This window comes from Anoplopoma fimbria, chromosome 9 (assembly GCF_027596085.1).
Source record: "Anoplopoma fimbria isolate UVic2021 breed Golden Eagle Sablefish chromosome 9, Afim_UVic_2022, whole genome shotgun sequence".
NCBI lineage: Eukaryota > Metazoa > Chordata > Actinopteri > Perciformes > Anoplopomatidae > Anoplopoma > Anoplopoma fimbria.
The window spans coordinates 23,858,471-23,878,874 of NC_072457.1; the positions used below are offsets into that span (position 1 = coordinate 23,858,471).

At 38.5% G+C, this 20,404-nt stretch overlaps 2 protein-coding genes and 1 long non-coding RNA gene across 3 annotated transcripts in view; 1 reads left to right on the forward strand and 2 right to left on the reverse strand.

Moving 5' to 3' along the window:
* Window positions 1-475: 475 nt before the first annotated feature.
* Window positions 476-7,774, reverse strand: LOC129095452 (probable ATP-dependent RNA helicase DDX5). Its single transcript, XM_054603889.1, has 13 exons — window positions 7,606-7,774; window positions 6,432-6,639; window positions 6,242-6,338; window positions 5,986-6,119; window positions 5,677-5,742; window positions 5,097-5,238; window positions 4,792-4,952; window positions 4,314-4,486; window positions 3,651-3,761; window positions 3,456-3,517; window positions 3,292-3,351; window positions 1,597-1,818; window positions 476-1,334 (listed from the first exon to the last, which is right to left on the reverse strand). The coding sequence occupies exons 1-13, from the start codon at window positions 7,644-7,646 to the stop codon at window positions 877-879; spliced, it is 1,935 nt and encodes a 644-aa protein (XP_054459864.1). The 5' UTR covers window positions 7,647-7,774; the 3' UTR covers window positions 476-876.
* A 3,923-nt stretch (window positions 7,775-11,697) lies between these two features.
* On the reverse strand, window positions 11,698-14,702 carry LOC129095502 (uncharacterized). The gene is made up of 3 exons (XR_008531397.1): window positions 14,575-14,702; window positions 14,388-14,488; window positions 11,698-11,816 (listed from the first exon to the last, which is right to left on the reverse strand). It is a non-coding gene; the product is annotated as an uncharacterized LOC129095502 (long non-coding RNA).
* Window positions 14,703-17,327: 2,625 nt separating this feature from the next.
* LOC129095757 (uncharacterized) overlaps window positions 17,328-20,404 on the forward strand; it is a 31,712-nt gene continuing 28,635 nt past the window's right edge. Inside the window, exons 1-5 of the mRNA XM_054604315.1 lie at window positions 17,328-17,333; window positions 18,070-18,183; window positions 18,273-18,292; window positions 18,567-18,659; window positions 19,830-19,955. Coding sequence (XP_054460290.1) covers window positions 17,328-17,333; window positions 18,070-18,183; window positions 18,273-18,292; window positions 18,567-18,659; window positions 19,830-19,955 — 359 coding nt within the window. The remainder of the gene's footprint in view (window positions 17,334-18,069; window positions 18,184-18,272; window positions 18,293-18,566; window positions 18,660-19,829; window positions 19,956-20,404) is intronic.

Consider the following 20,404-nt stretch of genomic DNA (forward strand, 5'->3'; position numbering starts at 1 on the left):
TCCCCTTTCTCTAGAGCACAATGCTGGAGAGGAAATATGTTATGTATTATTTTTGCTTAAAATCTTTTAGTACTCGTTAAGAGTTAAAATAAAACTGCAACAAGACAACAAGATATGAGGTATTGGTAGTTCAGCTGATGACATGACTTCTGTTCAGGGCTGCAGTTACCATGGAGGACACTGAAGTGCTACCTTGGTTATTTTATGATGCTTAATAATTTGCCTTGTTAAAATGCTGTGGAGCATTATTTCTTATAAGTCTGCTCAATATTGTTATATGTAAAGTGCCATTTTCTTTCATCCTCCTGTTACCTCTGAGGTGACATTACAAATGTGTTCAGGCCTATGCCTTATGAAAGAAGCATAACTGACAGCCATGTTCACACGTGTGGTTTACAGTCACAAGGATCCACATCAAACAAAATCAATTGTATAATTCATTTGTAATTCCACAAAATAAGACACAACACACAGGTCCGATTTTCTTATTTTTATTTAAAAGGGTCACACGCACCCTTTTTATATGACTCATAACATCACTTTAAAACATACCACAAACTGAAAAAACACTTCATTACCTAGTAAAAATAAATTACTGAGGAATGTAACAACAAAAAAAACAGTCAAGGAAAAAGTGCTGCAATCATAATTGCACTAGGAGACGTGTCTATGACTCCAGTTAATGCTCTGGGTGTACTGAATAATTCCAACCCTGCTGTAAGCAAAACAAAGTTAAACAGTACAAAGGATGATAATAATAATAATAATAATAATAATAATAATAATAATAATAATAATAATAATAATAATCATACTGAAAGATTTCAAGACTAAACCAAAATCACGTTGGTTCCATATATTGTGCGTATATCATATCTACTGTGGGAAAGGTGGTGGCATGGGGTAGGGCACCATTGGTGGTGGAGGTGGTGGCTGTTGGGCCTGTGGAGGTGGTGGCTGAGAGTTGAATTGGAATGGTGGGTGGTTCATGCCATTCTGACCGGCCCTCTGCATGGCCCCAAACTGATGGGGCCCCTGGAAGCTTTGGTTACCAAAAGCACCCACCTGATTCGCCGGAGCACCGAAATTACCCTGTCCGTTGCTGTTGCTATAATTGTTGTTGCCATAGCTACCACTAGAGTTCCCACTGTTACCTCCATAGCTGCCACCGTTTTGAGCCTTATTGCCACCAAAGGCACTCTTCGGCCCTGCGCCAAACCCTCTATCACCGTCCCTGTCCCTGTAGCTACTACCGCCAAAGCTGCTCCTCCCACCCCCAGAATACCTATCCCGACGGTCATCCTTGTAGCCACCTCTTCCCCCTCTTCCACGACCTGCATGAGATGAAGACAGGACAGGGACAAAAGGGGAGAACAAAAACATGATTATATCATTTAATTTAAACCATCTAGGATATCAATTCTTAATAAAGCAGCATACAATATAAACCATTCACATAAATAGAAAAAAATAAATCAGCAGGAGGCTTGACTTGCTCATAAAGTTAAGTCCAAGCATCAATTTTCATGACTACTAAAAGCTATACTGCCTCTTCCCTAAAAAACAGTATTAATGTAAACAAGCATCCGATTTTACCTCCTCTGTCCTCTGCCATCTGGATCAGCTTGGGGTTAATGGCCTGATTGGCCTCGCGGAGCACAGAGATCAGGTCACTGGCCTGTTTCATGTTGTTGGGGGTGAAGAAGGTGTAGGCTGTGCCCGTTTTTTGACTTCGGGCAGTGCGTCCAATGCGATGGATATAATCCTCGGAGGAGTTAGGGTAGTCATAATTGATGACAAATTTCACATCCTCCACATCTGTGAAAGTGTTGCAGTGTGGCAAAACAAAACAGGGAGGCCACACAGGATTTTGCACACCACAACAGCCAGATCAAAGGGAAAAGTTAGCAACTGTGGAGGCTGGGGGTAGAGAATGGTCATTAGGCTGTGGAGAAAGAAACGTGTTAAAACAGCATAAGATTGTGTATACATTTACTCCAAGGGAATACTACTGTGGGAAGAGAGAAACGATGCACACTCCAATTGCTTACCATAATCAAAAAGACATTCACCCTCCCTTTTGTTAACCAAGGGAGAAAAAAAAAAATGGATTTAAGTCTTACCATAAAGGAGTATGCATTCACTAGTCCTTTCCCAATGCAGCGAAATCCCCCACAAATTGTCAAGTGACATCCAGGAGCTTCTACGCAGTTGGGCCACGATATGCACTGGGGCCTCCTCATGTGCCAATATAGGACCATTCAGGGGGTACATTTTTGCAGGTCCGTTTTTCCCAGTACACTCTCAAAAGAAGCTTGATATTAAAGGCCGCACTGCACGTCTTGCCAAGACAAAATAGACCAAGTGCAAATTTGAACAGGGGCCCCTTCAAAAAAAAAAAATGTAAAAGGCCCAAGACATGAACCCTGTGGGACCCCTCACCGAGCATGGAACAATTCCCCCCACCCACTTCATCAGTCTCATCAAGGCAAGATCTTCCGAGAAGCCAGTGTTCACTTGAGAAAATGTCTCTCGTTGGCAGGTCTCGACATGACTTTAAAACGCAGGCGAGGGAGGAACTTTGGTTTGAGTTGTCTCACTCTCTTTCTCCTCTCACTAGATGTTCCCACTACCCCCTAAACACATGTGCCAGGTCTCATCAATTTTCAGAGACAAATAAAAGATTTCAAACTGCTCTCTCCATTTCAAGAAATCCAGCACTTTGACGGGAAAAGAAAACAACTGAAAGCTTAGACAGGCTCTCAAGCACCCATGCTATGTGATACAAGCTCCGAAAGGTAACAATTGTTCCAAATCTCAAACAAGTGACTTGCAATACAGCGCTCTCTAACACAACAGCATGCAAGGCTAAAGTCACAACATAGAGCATATCTTTTTTTTTTTTTTTTTTTTTTTCTTTTACGTTTGAGTTGGAAACAGCTGGATGGCGTTTGTCAGGTGAAATCCATGGACAGAGAACAGATGTGTGTGTATTTCACCAGCATATCAGAGACAAAGGCTTAGCCACACAGCCTTTTGAAGATCACTGGCACACAAGAGCTTTCACCTCTCTAGGCCCACTGGGTGGCAAGCCAGTTGAGCACTTCCAATATGTCATCCTTCTCCCTCTCGAGGCCTGGGACTGTCATGCCTAGCGCCTGCCACAAAGACTCCACCTTAAGGTGAGAAAAACTCAGAAAATGCATAGAAAAGTTAAAGAAAGCAAAACCACTTTCTTTAAAGTAAGTGTAACACTGATAAGAAAGTGGTGCTACTCGATGGCATACTGACCCAAGCCACGGGAGGCCACATCTGTAGCGATGAGGATTGGAGCTTTGCCATATCTGAACTCTGGAGGGAGATGGACAGTATTTAATTCATTTACAGAGCAGCCTGTGAGAAGGATGCTCAAATCTTATAAATTGTAACTTGTATTGTGATTTATCGAATCTAACCGTTAAGGACCCAGTCCCTCTCTTGCTGGCTCTTGTCTCCATGAATTCCCATTGCTGGCCACCTGTGACAGACCGATTGAACATTAAACACTAACGCAAAAGCGTAGCCTCAATTTTAACTTTTGAGATGAACATAAAAATGTAAATAAGGTGAAGTGACAGTCTCTTAGGGGGTCAGGATGAGGAGATTCTTACCCATCTCTTCTCATCCTCCTGGTGATCTCGTCACAACGCCTTTTGGTCTCCACAAAAATAATGGTCTTGTTCTCCTTTTCACTCATAATCTCCTCCAGCAAACGGATCAGTCTAACGCAGAAGAGGCAAAGAGTTAGTTGAGACAAAACATGACAAAATGTAAAGTTGTCTAGACAAAAATAGTGCGTCACTGCAACAGACTTTCAGGGTTCAACGTTGATCTAATTTTTCCGATATTCACTAGCATTAAGTCAATTTTACTTGTATAATATAATAATAATAATAATAATAATATAATAATTACTTAATCAGAACAATCCTTAGCTACCTCCATTATCAGCTACGGAAAAAAAAAACCCAAGTGTGTATTTATAATATATATATATTTTTTCTCACTTTCTTTTAATTTTAATTATTTTTTAGTTGCTAGATTTAATTGCCACACGCAGCATTTTACTAAGTCATACAGGACTTATTGTTGAGCGATGACATTAATATTCTACTGATGAATGTACAGTCATTGACTGTTTTGAGATTAAACCCACAAATCTATTCTTTAACTACTTGAGTATTTAAACAAAGTTTTACTGATACTAAGTTTTTCCCCCCATCACATCAGTTGACTGAACATTGCTGATAAAGAAGTAGGAATCATCTACTCACTTGTCCTCCTTCTCCATGTCATTGCAAACATCAACTATCTGCAGGATGTTGTGGTTGGCACTGAGCTGCAGTGCGCCGATGTTGATCTGGACGTAGTCCTTTAGGAAGTCCTCAGCCAGCTGGCGGACTTCCTTAGGCCAGGTGGCGCTCCACATCAGGGTCTGACGGTCTGGCTGGCAAGGACAAAAGTGAGGACTTTAAACACAATTTTGCAGCTTCAAAGTAAATGTATCCCTCACATATAATTGTTAACATGTTTATGATATACCAGTCTAATATCAGTTAATCTGGATGCGTTCTGAAAAAAATAAATAAAGAGTATTGCGGGTTGTTTGGTCAACTTGTGTGGGTATGAATTTGAATCTTCTCTCTGGAGAATTTTGTTTCTTGCCAATTAAGTCTAAACAATATTTCTCATATGAACAGAACAGCTAGTTAGTAGTCATACTTGCCAAGTGAAAGAAAATAATAAACATACCCGAATTTGTTCCACTATCTTGCGGATCTGAGGTTCAAATCCCATGTCCAGCATGCGGTCTGCTTCATCCAGCACCAGATAGGTGCAACGACGCAAATTAGTCTTACCACACTCAAGGAAGTCAATGAGACGACCTGGGGTAGCGATGCAAATCTCAACACCTAAAAAGTGAGGAAAACAAAGTTTGATATATTTAACCTTAAAACTAATCAAATGTTAAATCATAAAACAAATCCCTAATGTGCCCTAAAGTTGATTAAATTGAGTAATAAACTTAAATAATGAGAATAACAAAGTAAGCACACCTCTCTCAAGGTCCCTGATTTGGGGTCCTTTGGGGGCCCCACCGTAGATGCAGGTGCTCTTGAGACGGGAGGCCCGGCCGTATTCAGCAGCCACTTGTTGCACCTGCTGAGCCAGCTCACGGGTTGGCGCCAGCACCAAGCACTAAAGAAAGATGGATAAATGATCAAAATCACAATAACTTGTGCATTTCATCCTTGACAATAAATAAACTGATCAAATGTGTAAGACTCATACATATTGGGCTGTTACAACTACTTTTGTGTTTATCCATTCATGTAGGACAATCTTTAGACAAAGAGAAGCAACTTTAACAGAAACCAAGAAAGAATGATCTGTGCCCACAACTGCCAAATTCAAAACTGGCTCTGTATAGCATGCCTGGCTGTAATCTCAGGCAATTCTAATATTGATCAATATATCATGAAGCCTGGGCATCATATGGGACTCTACTTGTAATATTGTGATAGCTTAAAAGTTATTTCCTGTTCTTCCAAAGAGTAATACATAGAAGGACTCTCATTAGTATCCTGTGCTTATAAAGGATCACACACTCGGACAAACAATTTCTAGTTTACTTACAATAGGCCCATCTCCGTGCTCCAAGAATGGCTGATGTTGGATGTGCACAATTGCAGGCAGAAGGTACTAAAGAAAGAAAAACAGAAAGGACTGAGTTTAAATATACACCTCAATTCATAGTGCACATGTATCAGTGTTCCATAGCCCACCAGCTGCCTGGCAGTCATAAACTTCCGCAACAGATCAGGATTTATTTCTTCCCCCAGCTGACGAGTGTTTACAGTGTTTGAAGTTGCAATCGTATCTCAAATGTAGGTTTCGTTCTGAGAAATGGTCTGAAAAATTATAATTAGAAAGGACATCACTTACTGCAAGGGTTTTCCCAGAACCAGTTTGAGCGATGCCAACCATGTCTTTGCCACTCAGGGCAACTGGCCACCCCTGAGACTGAATTGGAGTTGGATCGGTCCAATTCTGTTTGGCAATTACTTCCATGACGTAGCCTAAAAAAAGTGAGATGATGCAAGTTAAACTGTTCAACCTCAACACTTCTGTAAATGACACAAATATGAGATTAATAGATTAATCGTGATACTTGTGTGGATGAGCATTCATCTCTACTCACTTGGAAATGCAGCTTCGTGGAATTTTATAATTGGTTTGGGGCAATCTCTGCCCTTGACCGTAACTTCTTTGCTTCTTCTGTACTGTTCAACCTCTTGCTGGAATTGAAGAACACAGTCAGTACACATACTCACAAGACCCCATGAATTAAAACTAATTAAAACAGAGAAACAACTAGAAGTAAATCTTACAGGTGGTCTGCGAGTTGCATCTGGATGTTCCTGGTAGAAGTTCTTTTGAAACTTAGGAAGCTCGTCGAGGTTCCAGTGCTTCTTTCGTAGCCTCTCACCAGGGTTGCCAAACTTTCCTGGAGGAGGTCCGCTCCTATTACCTCCTCCACCACCACCACCACCTCCTCCACCACCACCACCACCAAAACGAGGAGGTCCTCCACCATACCTTTTGTAAAAGAGCAGCACACACAAAAAAAAACATGGTCAGACATGGCACAAGTTAAAAAAAAAAAACCTGATGATCACTATGCAAGATGGAATGAGGATATTGCTTGATATATAGCATAGGATTCCCCTTGTTTTTGATGAATGAATCAGTCTCGTGTCAGTCCTCCTAAATCATGGACAAGCAATACTAGATCACCTTTAGTGATAATAACAATAACACAGTATTGTCAGGCTGCACAACCACCCCTGCTCCCAGTAGACCACATGACACTAAAAACATCCACAATACTAATACACTGTGCAATACAATGGTTATAATAGTTTCTGTCTGTATATATAATATTTCAGTTTTTTTTATTGCTCATTTATAATACTTATTTTTGATCTTGTTTTTTTACCATGTCTCTTGTTTGCACTATCCTCTCTGCTGCTGTAATCCTGTAAATGTCCCCGCTGAGGGACTAAACAAGGATTTATCTTATCTTATTGTGAAATATTCAGACATTTTTCTCTCTTCCCAGTTTTCTAACACAACATGAATAAATGACACAAAATGGATCAAACCAGTGAGGAGCTTTACAGACAGTGTAGGACGGCACAGTGACACAGTCTATACCAAACACAGACTGAACGCTATTAAACTATGGACTGTGCGTCCACCACTGCGTCACGTGACCCCAGCTGGCCGGGCCTCCCTGCTGCCATTTTATCCTCCGACGGGCCCGGACACGGAGCACGTTACCGACACCAGACCGCCTCACCCACACCACACACTTCTCTTTGTAATGCACGAATGCAGCTCAGTAACAAGTCGACATGCAGGAGTGTGTGTCTGTGTGTGTGTGTGTGTGTGTGTGTGTGTGTGTGTGTGTGTGTGTGTGTGTGTGTGTGCAGACAGCGGTGCAGAGGTGCACCACAGCCGGGTGTCAAACTGTTCACCTCCGCCACCAGACCCTTCACTCACCCTCTATCTCTGCCGCGATCTCGGTCTGAAAATCCAGGCATTGTGCAGCAAAAAAAAACCCGGTCGACAACAAAGAAGATGAATCCAAGAGCTATAGTCGGCACAGGCAAAACAAAAAGAAAATGCCGGCAGACAAAAACCTATCTGGAGAGACGGATGTGAGGTCAGACTGGGCGGATAACATTGTATCAATGCGCGTCACACAGTGGCACACCCGTGGTACTATTTTGTGTCCGCACACCAGTGACGTTATCCGTGGAAGGAGGTGACACACACACACATATATATACATATGTATATATATACATATATATATATACACATATATACACATATATATGTGTATATTTATTTGTATATATGTATATATATATATATGTATATATATATATATATATATATATATATATATATATATATATATATATATATATACATATATATTTTATTTTTATTTTCTCATTATAGACGCCTATCTTTCACTTTCACAATGTGAACAGGGCTATGATTAAATCCTGAATATATATATATATATATATATATATATATATATATATATATATATATTTTATTTTTATTTTCTCATTATAGACGCCTATCTTTCACTTTCACAATGTGAACAGGGCTATGATTAAATCCTGAAAATAATATGTGAAAAATAAATTTCAGGTTAACATTGAAATAATATACTTAACATATAATATTTTTTAACCTTTTTACCTGTTTAGTCAGGTTCTGCCACCACACAATGTTCATTTTAACACAATCTTCCTGAACACACTTGAACTGGCGCTGATTGGTTGGTTTGCTGAGTGGGATGAACTTGTTAAAGTTTGTGACTTTCAATAGCCTCATCACATCATTGATCAAGATAATGCTGTGACAATTGATCAGATGGTATTAAAGAGGGAAAAACGGTTGAGCATAAAAATATCCTACTGGCATATATAATTTATAATTTCAATAATTGTTTCATCATGTGATGTTTTGAGAAAAGAGGCAATTCAATACAGTTTTTAAGCAGTTGCATTATATAATATGAGACACTTGTGTGCAAGAGGCAAACTCCAGTCAAAGTCTGTGGTGTCAAAGCTCTGCTTTAATAATACATTTCTTTGCAGGAGATAGGGATGCAGTGTGATAACTCACAAACTTAATTTCTTAGATGAAGAATCAAAGCAACATCAGGACAACAAAGTCCAGTCAGATGACAATTTAACACTCAATATTTAAAAAAGAGATGAGAAATGCGCTAAAGCAACACAATTAGAACAGTGACAGAATGTGGAAACTGGTTGTATTCAGTTTGTTCTTCTGGCACGCAATGTTTGTAATCATCCCACTGATCTCCATCTTCATCATGTGGCTTTCCTACCATAGGTACAACAGTCTTCATTTGGTTGATGTAAATGACAATCTGATACCTACAGAGAGAGAACAAAAAAAGCACACACACTATTCTACTGACAACAAAAATATAGTTTTTTTCTAATATATATAACATGTAGGCTGAAATAATGGCAACATATGATTTGATTATAAACATGTTTGAGATCCTCTTCAAACTAAACACATTTATTTTACAATGGAGTAGTCCTGCCATTAATCTGGTTCTCTTTTTTTTTTTTTTTTTTTTTTTTTTTACAAATACCACAAAAGCACCTTGATAAATGAGGACACAAAGCCTGAGGAAACACATTTATAGGGCGTGGGGATGCAAAATCTGATACAAAGTCTGCAACACATATATTACCTCCTATACATCTGATAGAGAAACCCTACAATAGCAGGCATTTATATTGATGGAGACATGAACATGTTCTTAATGGTTGCATTTGAAGCTTTAAGCTTAATTTAAGACTCTTAAGAATAACCCATATTGATCTGGTGTGTACTTTATAATACAGCAACATTTTAACCTTGCAGGGGATTTAATGTTTTTTTTTCTTTTCTACAATGTACAGAAATTATTTTTAGAAAGTTACATTTCCACTTGTGTTGCGTCAGGCTTCACACACTTGTTTTCTGTCTAAAGTCACAGACACTGAGCACCCCATCCATAATATCTGACATGATACAACCCAATGAAAGAAATAATTTCAAAATGTCCTAGAACAACAATTTCAACACGTACTTCTCTGTGATCAGCAGGAGTCAATCCCAGTTCTTTTCCTTGTCAGGAATTATCCAGGTTCCTACATTTCCTGCGCGGCGGTGCTGTGTTTCAAAAGGAGACACAACTGTTTTTTTATCGTTGCTTTTGGTCACTTTTCACAGCAGCGTTCATAAGTTCAAAGCCCTTAAAGCTTAATGCAAAGAGATAAAGTAATGTGCTACATTTTTACCTTCAAACCCCAAAATGCTGTCCGAACACTCAAAAGCAAAACACTAAATCACATATTCAGTGCTCAGAATACAGAAACCTCCTGTTGGTCAACACATGTTATTAACTAAGCATACAGTAAATGAGTCATTACTAACAAGTGTTTTCAATTACTCCTCATTTCAACAACTTTACATAGGTGAGAAGCATTGCAACATAATTGCTAACTTCACTACCAGCACTATATGTTTCAAGTGTCTTTGACAGAAACATCTGGGACACATGGTTTGGTATCTGCTTGGAGACACACATGTGAACACAGAGTGAACTTTCTTTCCCGGCTTCACTGTCCTACTTTATTTCAAATCCATAGAAGTGTAGTCCATTATGATAAATATCTGACCAGTGGTGGAAGAAGTACAGTGATCTTTAATATACTGTACGTAAAAGTGGTAATACCACAGTAATACATTATTACAAATAAAAGTTCTGCATTCAAAATGTTAATTAAGTAAAGTTACAAAAGTATTGCATCAAAATACACTGAAATAACCAAAAGTAAAAGTACTCATTAAACAGAGTAGCCCGTTTGAAAATAATAAATACATTATATAACGGGGTTGCTTTATTTGTTAAAAAAACTTGATCCTTTATTATTTGATTAATTTTTGGGATTAAAAATTAAAATCTGCAAAGCAGCTAGAGTTGTCAAATAAATGTAGTGGAATAAAAAAAAACAATATTTGCCAAGAAAATGTAGTGGGGTAGAAGCAGTACAAAGGGGATATACTCAAAATGAAATTGCAAGTATCTCAAAATAGTAAATTTACATCAACTCATCCAGGATTATGAAAGATACAAATAATTTGTGAGGAGCTGTTTAGTTGTCTGCGATAAGTGTGTATTCTGTTTTGTTTTTTCCTATCTGAAATGCCACCACATATCACAACACTGGAAATCATATCAAATCATATCTGACATCTGTATTTAACCCATCATAAGCATTTAGGAGCGGTGGGCAGCTGTGAGTTGTCCCGGGGAGCAACTTAGTGTTTAGTGTCTCCCAGAAGGATACATGCAGACAACAGGAGTCGGATCAACCTTGTGTTTAAAGGACGACCCGCCCGACCCACTGAGCTACAGACGCCAGAACCCAAATATGACTGAAACAGAGGACCTTGTATGATAATAGATTGTTTTGAAGATAGACTTTTTACTTACTACAAAACGTCCTCCACAAGTTATCTCTTTTCCTGCTGAGTTCAGTGTAATTGGCTCTTAACTGGTCTATCTCTTTTCTCCAGTTCGTTTGGTCTTTATTCACTATTGTATCAAGGGGAACAAAAAACAGCAAATTAATATTCCTATAAGTTATCATATCATTACATTCATCAATTGATTTCTTTAACGTTCCTGTTACTAAAACCAAAAAAGAATGAGGAAAAACTCACTTTGAAGAGCGAGAATAATAATCCCGACCAGGAGGAGAAGACACAGCACACCCAGAAACACTGAATAAATCATGATATGATTCCTCTTTCGGGAGTTTTCACTGGTGACTTACAAAAAAAAACAACAATCAATTTTAAAGATACCGTACAGTACTAAAAGCTGCAATTCATAAAACACAAGAAAATGAAAATCAAACACCTCTTCAGGGTCAACATAAACCACACTACCAAACCACACTGTAACTAAACATTAACTGAAATCGAAAAATTAAAAATACAATCTGTTTGCACACACTTTGTTTTCACACGTACCTGGGTGCTGAGCCGCTGCAGGTGATGTATTTGTTGGCGTGACCTCATCCCAGGGATTCTCATACACTCTCAGGCTTTCAGCGCTGACGTAGATGTTCACTATACTGTCCTTGTCGTCTGGATCACTGTAAACATGGTTGATGATGCCAGGCTGAGCGAACAAGGCCCCTGCCATCTTGTGGCTAATATAACTTAAGAAATGCTGGCAGAGTTTGTTTTAAATCTTGTTATAGTAGCCGTGTCTGTTTTCCGAATGAGGATGGACATCCAGACCGATGAGACCAAAAGGGGAAGAGCAGAAAAAACGGAAGTTGGGAGTAATAATGGTTTGGGTGTCTGCTTGTTCCTCCTGAATTCACCTGTTCACTAGTGACCTTTGACATTTGTTGTCCATAGCCAGAGATAATGCTCAAGTTTCAGTTACCACTTATTGTTAAATGAAAAGCAAACATACACTAAATAAACCAGAATAGATCAAATAATGAGTGAGTGGGCCCTCTGTGATTGTAAGGAGGCTGAGACAAAGGATTAAATGAAACTATTTTCTCAATATTCCACACAGAAGAATATCCAAAAGTCATATGTGGCAAAAGTGTTGATACTTGTCATTATCTTGAGCCATACCACAACAGAAATGTGACTCAAATGAGGGCACATGTAGGAAATCAGATGCCACTTATACAGTGAGCCATGAAGATGCAGAGTTTGATGCCACACTTTTACAGTACATAACATTACCTCCTGTGCACCTGAGAGAGAAACCCTACACTAACAAGCATTTAGAACAGAAAATGTAAAAACAAGTGGAATCACTTACATTCACAATGAAATATCACTTTTGAAGGCTTTAGTTTATGATGTGTCTTGGTCTACAATGTACAGAAAAGATTTCAATAAAGTTACATTTCCACTATTTCCACTACTATGACAAGTCATATGTGGTGACTGTTTTGTGGTACATTCCCGTTCAGATGGCCTTCTCTTCCAGTGTAAAAGCCCCTGCTCCCACACAGTCAACCCACACAGGTGTTTTCACTTGTGTTGCCAGCATAACTGGAGATGATTGCTCCGTCAAAATGAGCACAGGTTCAGCTTAACCAGGGGACCTTAACATGATGTTGTCTGATGGCTTCCCAGCATACACTGGGACAATGGAATTATCATCGGGATCATCATTGTGTCAGTGTTGCTGCACTGTTAGTGGTTTAATCCTGATCTGCATTGTGTTCTGATGTTTCCACTGGTGTTCACGTTGACAAAGTGGGTGAGCGGGGTACCATTATTATCCGTACCATTATTTTGAGTAAAGTTTCTCTCAGTTAAGCCGAGTTAACGTTTTGTTTGTTTTCTTTTGTTTGTACATATTTGTTAGCCTTTGTAGCATTGGGGCAGTTTTTTTTTTTTTTTTTTTATAGCTGGACAAAGTTTATCTTGTCAGTCCAACATGTGAATCCTTAATGTAGCCAATGAATTGATAGCTGGCACAAAATGAAAGAGTCAATCCAAAAGAATATGAAATTGGAAAAAATGCATCTTTTGAAAATTAAGTTTTCATGGCAAAAAAATTCACCAATTTTCATTTCCTTTTTATTGGACCAAAACTATTGAAATTACTGAAAAAACAGTTTTTTAGCTTTCAGATAGTCAGATAACCACACTTATATGTATGTATTTTTTTTTAAAGATATCTGTGTCTTTATGTGGGGTGGGAGTCTAATATGAGTCAACTTTGAACACCCCAGTCTCTTGGACGGTTGGTCATTCTGGTTAATTAAACATGGTTCAACAATAGTTCAAATAAAATAATAAAATAGAATACCACTGATACCACCAATTCATGAATATCACTGAAGTTGAGCTCAGAGTCTTTTTTGTACATAAATAATACAGCACAGAGATTCAACCCTTCTCTCTCAGATGAGCAGATTTTACAGTATTGACATTATACATGTGAGAGCAAAACAAATGTTGAACCAGTTCAAGAATGGACAGTAATAAATAATGGGGTTGACTTTGGGTCAGAAGTAGAGCATGGTGGTCCAGTATTCACGACTGTGTGAGTGTGCGTGAATGTACATGAGTTCAGATATGATAGGCAGGAGGCAACTTGCATGGCAGCCTCGGTCATCAGTTTGTGAATGGGTGAATGTTGAAATGTAATGCACAGCACTTTGAGTGGTTGAAAGAATATAAATAAATTCCAATATGTTGATTTTATTTAAGTATTTTCTCACATGTAAAGTGTAATTCTGATTCACAACTCAAATCATTCCAGTTGGTCATTGCAGGATTCATTGAAATCTCAACACAGTTTTCCGTCCTATAGTCATCCGGCTGATTTTCTTTCCAGTACCTAGAGCTTAACAAAGATTTAGAGAATATTATAATGAGGTGAGGTCCCACATCATTATGATTTTAACAGGAAATGAAATGGTAGTCAGATTCTGGATCATTTCTCTGTGGGCAGTATTTCCATGGACACCAGTTCTTTAACATCCATATATATAAAGACCAGCAGAGTTAATCTCTGCATAGTATGTGTTCTTCAATTGTTAAGTTAAAACTGCTGGGAGCCCCAATCTTTATTGTAAACTGATCATTTGATTAAATAGGCACTGTTTATTTTCCTGTTCTGACACACATTTTGAACGTGGCACTGTGACAGTCATTGAATAAATAATTGTAAAAAGTCTTACTCTTTGTCTGGTGACGTTCCATCAACCCATTTCCAAACATTTTCGCTCTCTTCATCAGTCAGACCAATCCATGTGCGCTGATTAAACAAGCTGATAAATGTCTAGATTTTTCAAAGACAATGATCAGTTATGTATCATTATTTACTGTCATTCCAAAGAGATTAGAGGCCTTTCCACTGACACCTACCTGACATGTCACTGTAGTAGTTTCACAGGTGTAAAAAAAATAAAATGAATGAAAATTGAATTACATTTAGCTGCTTCAGTTTCAGGGTCTTGGAGTTAAGCATGCTGGTTCACAGTCACACTGTCATGTCTTACTTGGACACTTGAACAGAGCCATTGTAATGTCATTAGTAACACCTGTGCCTTTCACACTATGTCATGGCAAAATGTCTGCTGTCTGCTATCACAATGTTCACAGGTTTGAATGCATCATTTCCCCTTTGTTTTTATCACCCTCTTAAATTGTTCATATTGTTCTGCAGCTTTGCAGAAGTCATTATAGACTTTCCCTTCCCTTTTTGTACATTGCAGGAAAAAATAAATCTACTCTTTTACACTATCCTTTTCTTGTTTTATCACTTACACTTTTTGAAAGGCCAAATGCATACTACCAAATTGAAAATCGAAATAAGTGAAAATAAATGTTTCTTGCTCCGTAGTTAAAATATGTATTTTGGTAGCATTTACAAAAAATTTGAAGAAAAACAAGAGTATATAGTACTGAGGTTGAAATGAAAGAGGCATGCTTTTTATTCCACTCACCTGTTCCTCTTCGCTTGATATGATCACCAGCTTTGCATCGTAATTTTCACAGACCTTCTTGCTGTCACTCCAGTTTTTCTTTGAGGTGGATTTGAAATAACAACTATTTCCAACCTTTGTCCATTTGTTGGGACAGCATGTCTCTGTTTAACAACACAAAATGATATGCCTTATGTCACAATAAGGTATTTAACACCATGCCAAGAAGAAAGACAAAACACAATACAGAGCAGGAGGCAGACATTACTTTTTTGCTTTTATATCCTTAACTCTATGTTGGTCCTCTGTCATCTGTCTGAATTAGCTAAAAATCTCTTAAATACCTAAAGAATGGGAAGCTAAAAATGAAAATTTGTTGAAGTAGTTGAACTTTGAAGGAAATATGCTAATGTGTATTAATTCTGAGAGTAAGACGATAAGGTTCATACAACTCTCTTGTCTGTACTGTAAATTTGAAGCCACCGTCTGGAAATAGTTATCTTATCTTAAGCATAAAGACATATAAAGAAACAGCTAGCTTGGCTCTGTTTGAGGGAAACACAATCTGCCTATCCGTACCACTAAAGCTGGTAACAAAAATCAGTGTAAAAATTAGTTACAGGGGGGAGTTAGGTTATGTGTATTTTCTGTCCGGGACAGTAGGCCAAACGCTGGAGTCTTTGCTAGTTGCCTGGCAACTGCTCCCAGTCAAGAAATTGTCTGTTACATAACATATCTTTTAACAAATTAAACTTTTATATTTATGGGCTTTAGGTTTATTGGTAGGCAGATTTTGTTATATCTTTGGACAGAGAAAGACTAGCTGTCAAACTTTCCCTTTGATTAAAACCATTATTCTTATTTTCACTCACCATCCAGCAGTTTTTGTAATTCATCTCTCTCTTTGGTGAGGTTGTTGTTCGTGGCCTTCAAATGGTCGTTCTCAGGCTCTAACTGGTTTGTCTTTATGGTCAGGTTGTGATAGAGGCCTTTCATTTTGCTGTAACTTGCCTGTAGTTCCTCTCTCTCGCTGGTCAGGTTGGCATTTTCCACCCACAGTTGATTTCTCTCTGGAATAACTGCCATAGCAAGGGCCCAACATGTGAAGGGCTCAGATCTCTTACATCATATGTAAATATATATATATATATATATATGTATATATATATATATATATATATATATATATATATATATATATATATATATATATCGCAGTTTACAACCATTGGCTAGAATAGATACATTTTTAAAACATACATAGGACCACCAGGACAATGACCGCCACCAGGAGGAGAAGACACAGCAGCCCCAGAAGCACTGCAGCGGCTCCGAACAAATTCCTCTTTTCTGAATTCACAATGACTGAAACGACTGTGGGCACAAAATAACAGTGCTGATGAGAGCTGAGAATAACTGACCATACTCTTTGACATTTAGAGTTATTTTCAGCAACCCATGTTTGAAAATGGCCTTATAGATAACCTTTTTTTTTTATTTTTATGTCTCATCTGTCTGATCTTACAATAAATACAACATGCTATGTATGAATAACATATAATAAAACAGGCAGATAGATACTTTGCTGTTGGTCCTCAGTAGTGTTGTCCTCTGATTTTTCCGGAGGCGTGCTCTCCTCTGCCCAGTAGTTGTCATAAATCCTCACATTGTCAATTTCATCACAGACATCTGTGTTGCTGTCCTCCTTCACGCCTGTCTGAAATCTAACTTTTTTGCTGAGGTCTGGCTTGGCGTAGATATCCTCAGACATGCTGTTTCTCACTTCACTTAATTCAACTCTGGACTGGACCAATCCCAAAATACTTTTATATCACCACACTGTCCAGTTGCCCTAAGAAACAGGGAAGTAATAAAAGCTCACCTGGCCACATGGGTTTTGTTAAAGGGAACAAAATAGAGGATATCCCTGGGCCATGAAACAGGATTATTAACTGTAATGACTTGGATGATGCTGTAAACGTGGAAGATCTGACATAGCAACTAACGCCCCATCATTTATCTCTTCTTTGTTCAACTAGGTGACTGTGGCTCAGTGGTAGAGCAGGGTCGTCTTTCAATCACAGGTTTGGCAGGTTGATCCCCAATTTAGCTAGTCCATGTCAATGAGTCCTGGGGCAAGACACTTAACCCAAAATTGCTCCTGGAAGCTGTGCCTGCTGTGTATGAATAGGTATGGATGTAAGTTAGTTCTGATGGGCAGGTGGCATCTTGCATGGTAGCCCTTGCCATCAGTGTATGAATGGGTGAATGATGACGTAGTGTAAAAGCGCTTTGAGTGGTCGGAAAACCAGAAGCGCGATATACAAGTAGAGACCATTTAACTATTAATTTACTAAAAACAGTAACAGATTCACCATTTTCTCTACTCTGACTACGTCCAACTACATAAAACTGTGTTTATGTAGTTGTAAGAAGTAATACAACACCATCTATATTGTGAGGTATATTGTCTTCTTTCCTGACCTTCAGTAAATCAGAAATACAGTACACGCTGTACTGGGAACAGAAATTGCATGTGGTCATGTATTTTAGAAGTCAATGTTTGACTTCCCTTAGGTTGCGATCTATCTATCTATCTATCTATCTATCTATCTATCTATCTATCTATCTATCTATCTATCTATCTATCTATCTATCTATCTATCTATCTATCTATCTATCTATCTATCTATCTATCTATCCTTGTTATTTTACAATCACATGTATTTGTGTACTCATTTACTTATTTCTTAGCAGTGATGGTTTAAGCTTCCCATCATGCACCTGCAAGACCAAAGAGGTAAAAGCGGTCAACTTAAATAACTCACCCCACCAGCCCTCAGTTTCCCCTCAGAGGAAACCGAGAATCACATGCGTGAATGATGTGCTGCCACCTGTGTTACTATGTTTGTTGCTTCGTGTGAATACATCTCAGAACGATAATTTGTCAAACAGAAGCACACTCTCAAGACACTGGGACGCCGAGGACCAAAGTGTGCCGTCTATACAGCTGAACATCATGGATCAACTGATGGACATTTATGCCAACGTAGAGGAACTATCAGGCAAAAAAAGTTTGTCAAAAAGTTTGGAAAGTGTTTATGAAAATGTGTTGATGAACACTCTTGAGCCAAAAAGAACTGGACCGGCACTCTCAGGTAATAAATACATCAAGACAGGTCATGTGTACAGATTCAGGATGTTGACTGTAGGATCATGTGAATACGTAAACATTCTTCACACACAGGCAGCACAGGAACGACTAAATATTTTTTTACATTAAAACAAAGAGGAGGTTCAGTTCCATTAATGCAAGTTATTGTTCCAGTGAGTTAGTACGCATCCTACCAGTGAGCCTCCACTAGGTGGAATTCAGCCATCATTAATGTTATCACTGTAAATACACCTGAGCTTTTTCTTCAGGTGTTGAAGATGTGAAGAAGAGTTCCTGCAGAGCGTCTTCAGTGGTTCTGGGTCTGCTGTGTCTCCTCCTTCTGACTGGACTCATAGCTTCAGTTTGCCTGTGTGAGTACTTTGTTAACACGCTGGTGAAGCCCTGAGAAGATAATACTGGTTGACAGTGTTTCTTTATGTGTTTCTTTATGTGTCAAACACAGACACCAAAGGCAACTCTGAGCGGGAAATGGAGATGGTCCTGTTACAGACCAGTTACACCAACCTGACTAAAGAAAGAGACCAGTTACAGACCAGTAACAACAACCTGACTAAAGAACGAGACCAGTTACAGACCAGTAACACCAACTTGACTAAAGAAAGGGACCATCTCCTAAAAACAGTTGAAGACTTGGCCAAAGAGAGAAATGATCTTCAGAGACTGAGTCAATGTAGGTGTTTATTTCTTAATTCGGGCAGTTCGAATTAATAACTGAAACCTCATTTAATGTTATAACTCATCTTCATGATCAGAGAGTAACTTAACCTCCAAATCTATTTTTTTCAGCTGAAAACCAGTGTAAAGGTTTAAAGTATTGTTGTTGATAGATTCAGATCTAAATCTTGACATTTTAGTGCAAAGTATTTGAATTCCACTTCAGCCAAAACTGTAGGGTTTAGTTACTTTTTTTAGAAACTTCTCTGCCAACAGTTCAGTGGAGTCGTTAGCTGATGAGATAGAGATGAGAAGCCGTTTACATAAATCTGGTAAGCTTACGTCTTTTTAACTCCAGACCAACATTTTATTTTCAAACTTGTAGTCTTCAGAGCCAACCAGGCGTCAACCTCTGGTTCTGAAGAGTGAAGCCAATGCGGAAGGGTCCTAAACTTGCATTCTCTCTACTGACCAGCAGGGGGCGACTCCTCTGGTTGCAAAAAGAAGTCAGATTGTATAAAAATCTATGACAAAAATACCCTACTTCTAAAACAGAGCCGTTTGAATTTGCCCTTGTTCTCGCTCCTTCTAATGAGTACTGTGGTACTGCTCTCGAGGCTCATGGATTTTGGAGATTCTGCTATAACACACTTACAGCCTGTTTGGTACAATCTATATTTTATCTCTGTCCTTTGTTGTCAAAATGGAAAATAAGTTGTTGAATCATTAACTTTGTATTCACAAACTATTTGTGTTCACTATATAGAGAAGGTATGAACCAAAACTAAAACTTTCTTTTCAAGATTTTTGTCTAAACTTTTTTTCTTAGTTACTTAATGATGAAGTATTTTTCCAATTCGAAACAGATCCATATTACCAACAAGGAAGAGGTTATTCCAGCGGGATTCGGACATTTCCAGGATATCGTCGGATTCACTGATCAAAACAGAGGGGAGCCGGAAATGGGTGGATGGGACTCCGCTCACCAAAAGGTACATTAGTTAACTTGTCTGTTGTCACGCACTGTGGCCAAACACTTACCAATCCACGTGCTCCATTCAGCTTTTCTTTCATTATTGGGAAGTTTAACAAAAACATTTTAATAGTATTAACCAACCAACGTTTCTGAAAATTACGAAAACATTTTGGGACTTCCATAAAAAACGAGATGATGCTTTCCCAAAGGGTTAATCGTGAAATGTGTCTGGAAAGTGTAACTGATACAGACCGGAAGATGGCGGACCATCTGAAACCAGCTCCTGAGTGGCTTTGACAACAACATTTAAAGAAGGGAGATTTTTTGTTGTTTGCACTGAAAACAATAATTTATTTTCTATTTAACTGTAATTGTATTTAAAGAACATTGTCCATGTGATTTATTAGTTAGCCTCTAAAATGACGAGGTGCTACTAGCCCAATGTAGAGGATGAAAAAAAATCAC

Excerpts from the sequence above, each read along its gene's own strand:
- LOC129095452 (XM_054603889.1), bottom strand. The coding sequence starts at position 7,646 with ATGCCTGGATTTTCAGACCGAGATCGCGGCAGAGATAGAGG. Across the intron at positions 6,120-6,241 it reads CCACGAAGCTGCATTTCCAA|GCTACGTCATGGAAGTAATT; the intron begins GTGAGTAGAGAT and ends CACTTTTTTTAG. Across the intron at positions 4,953-5,096 it reads AATCAGGGACCTTGAGAGAG|GTGTTGAGATTTGCATCGCT; the intron begins GTGTGCTTACTT and ends CTCACTTTTTAG.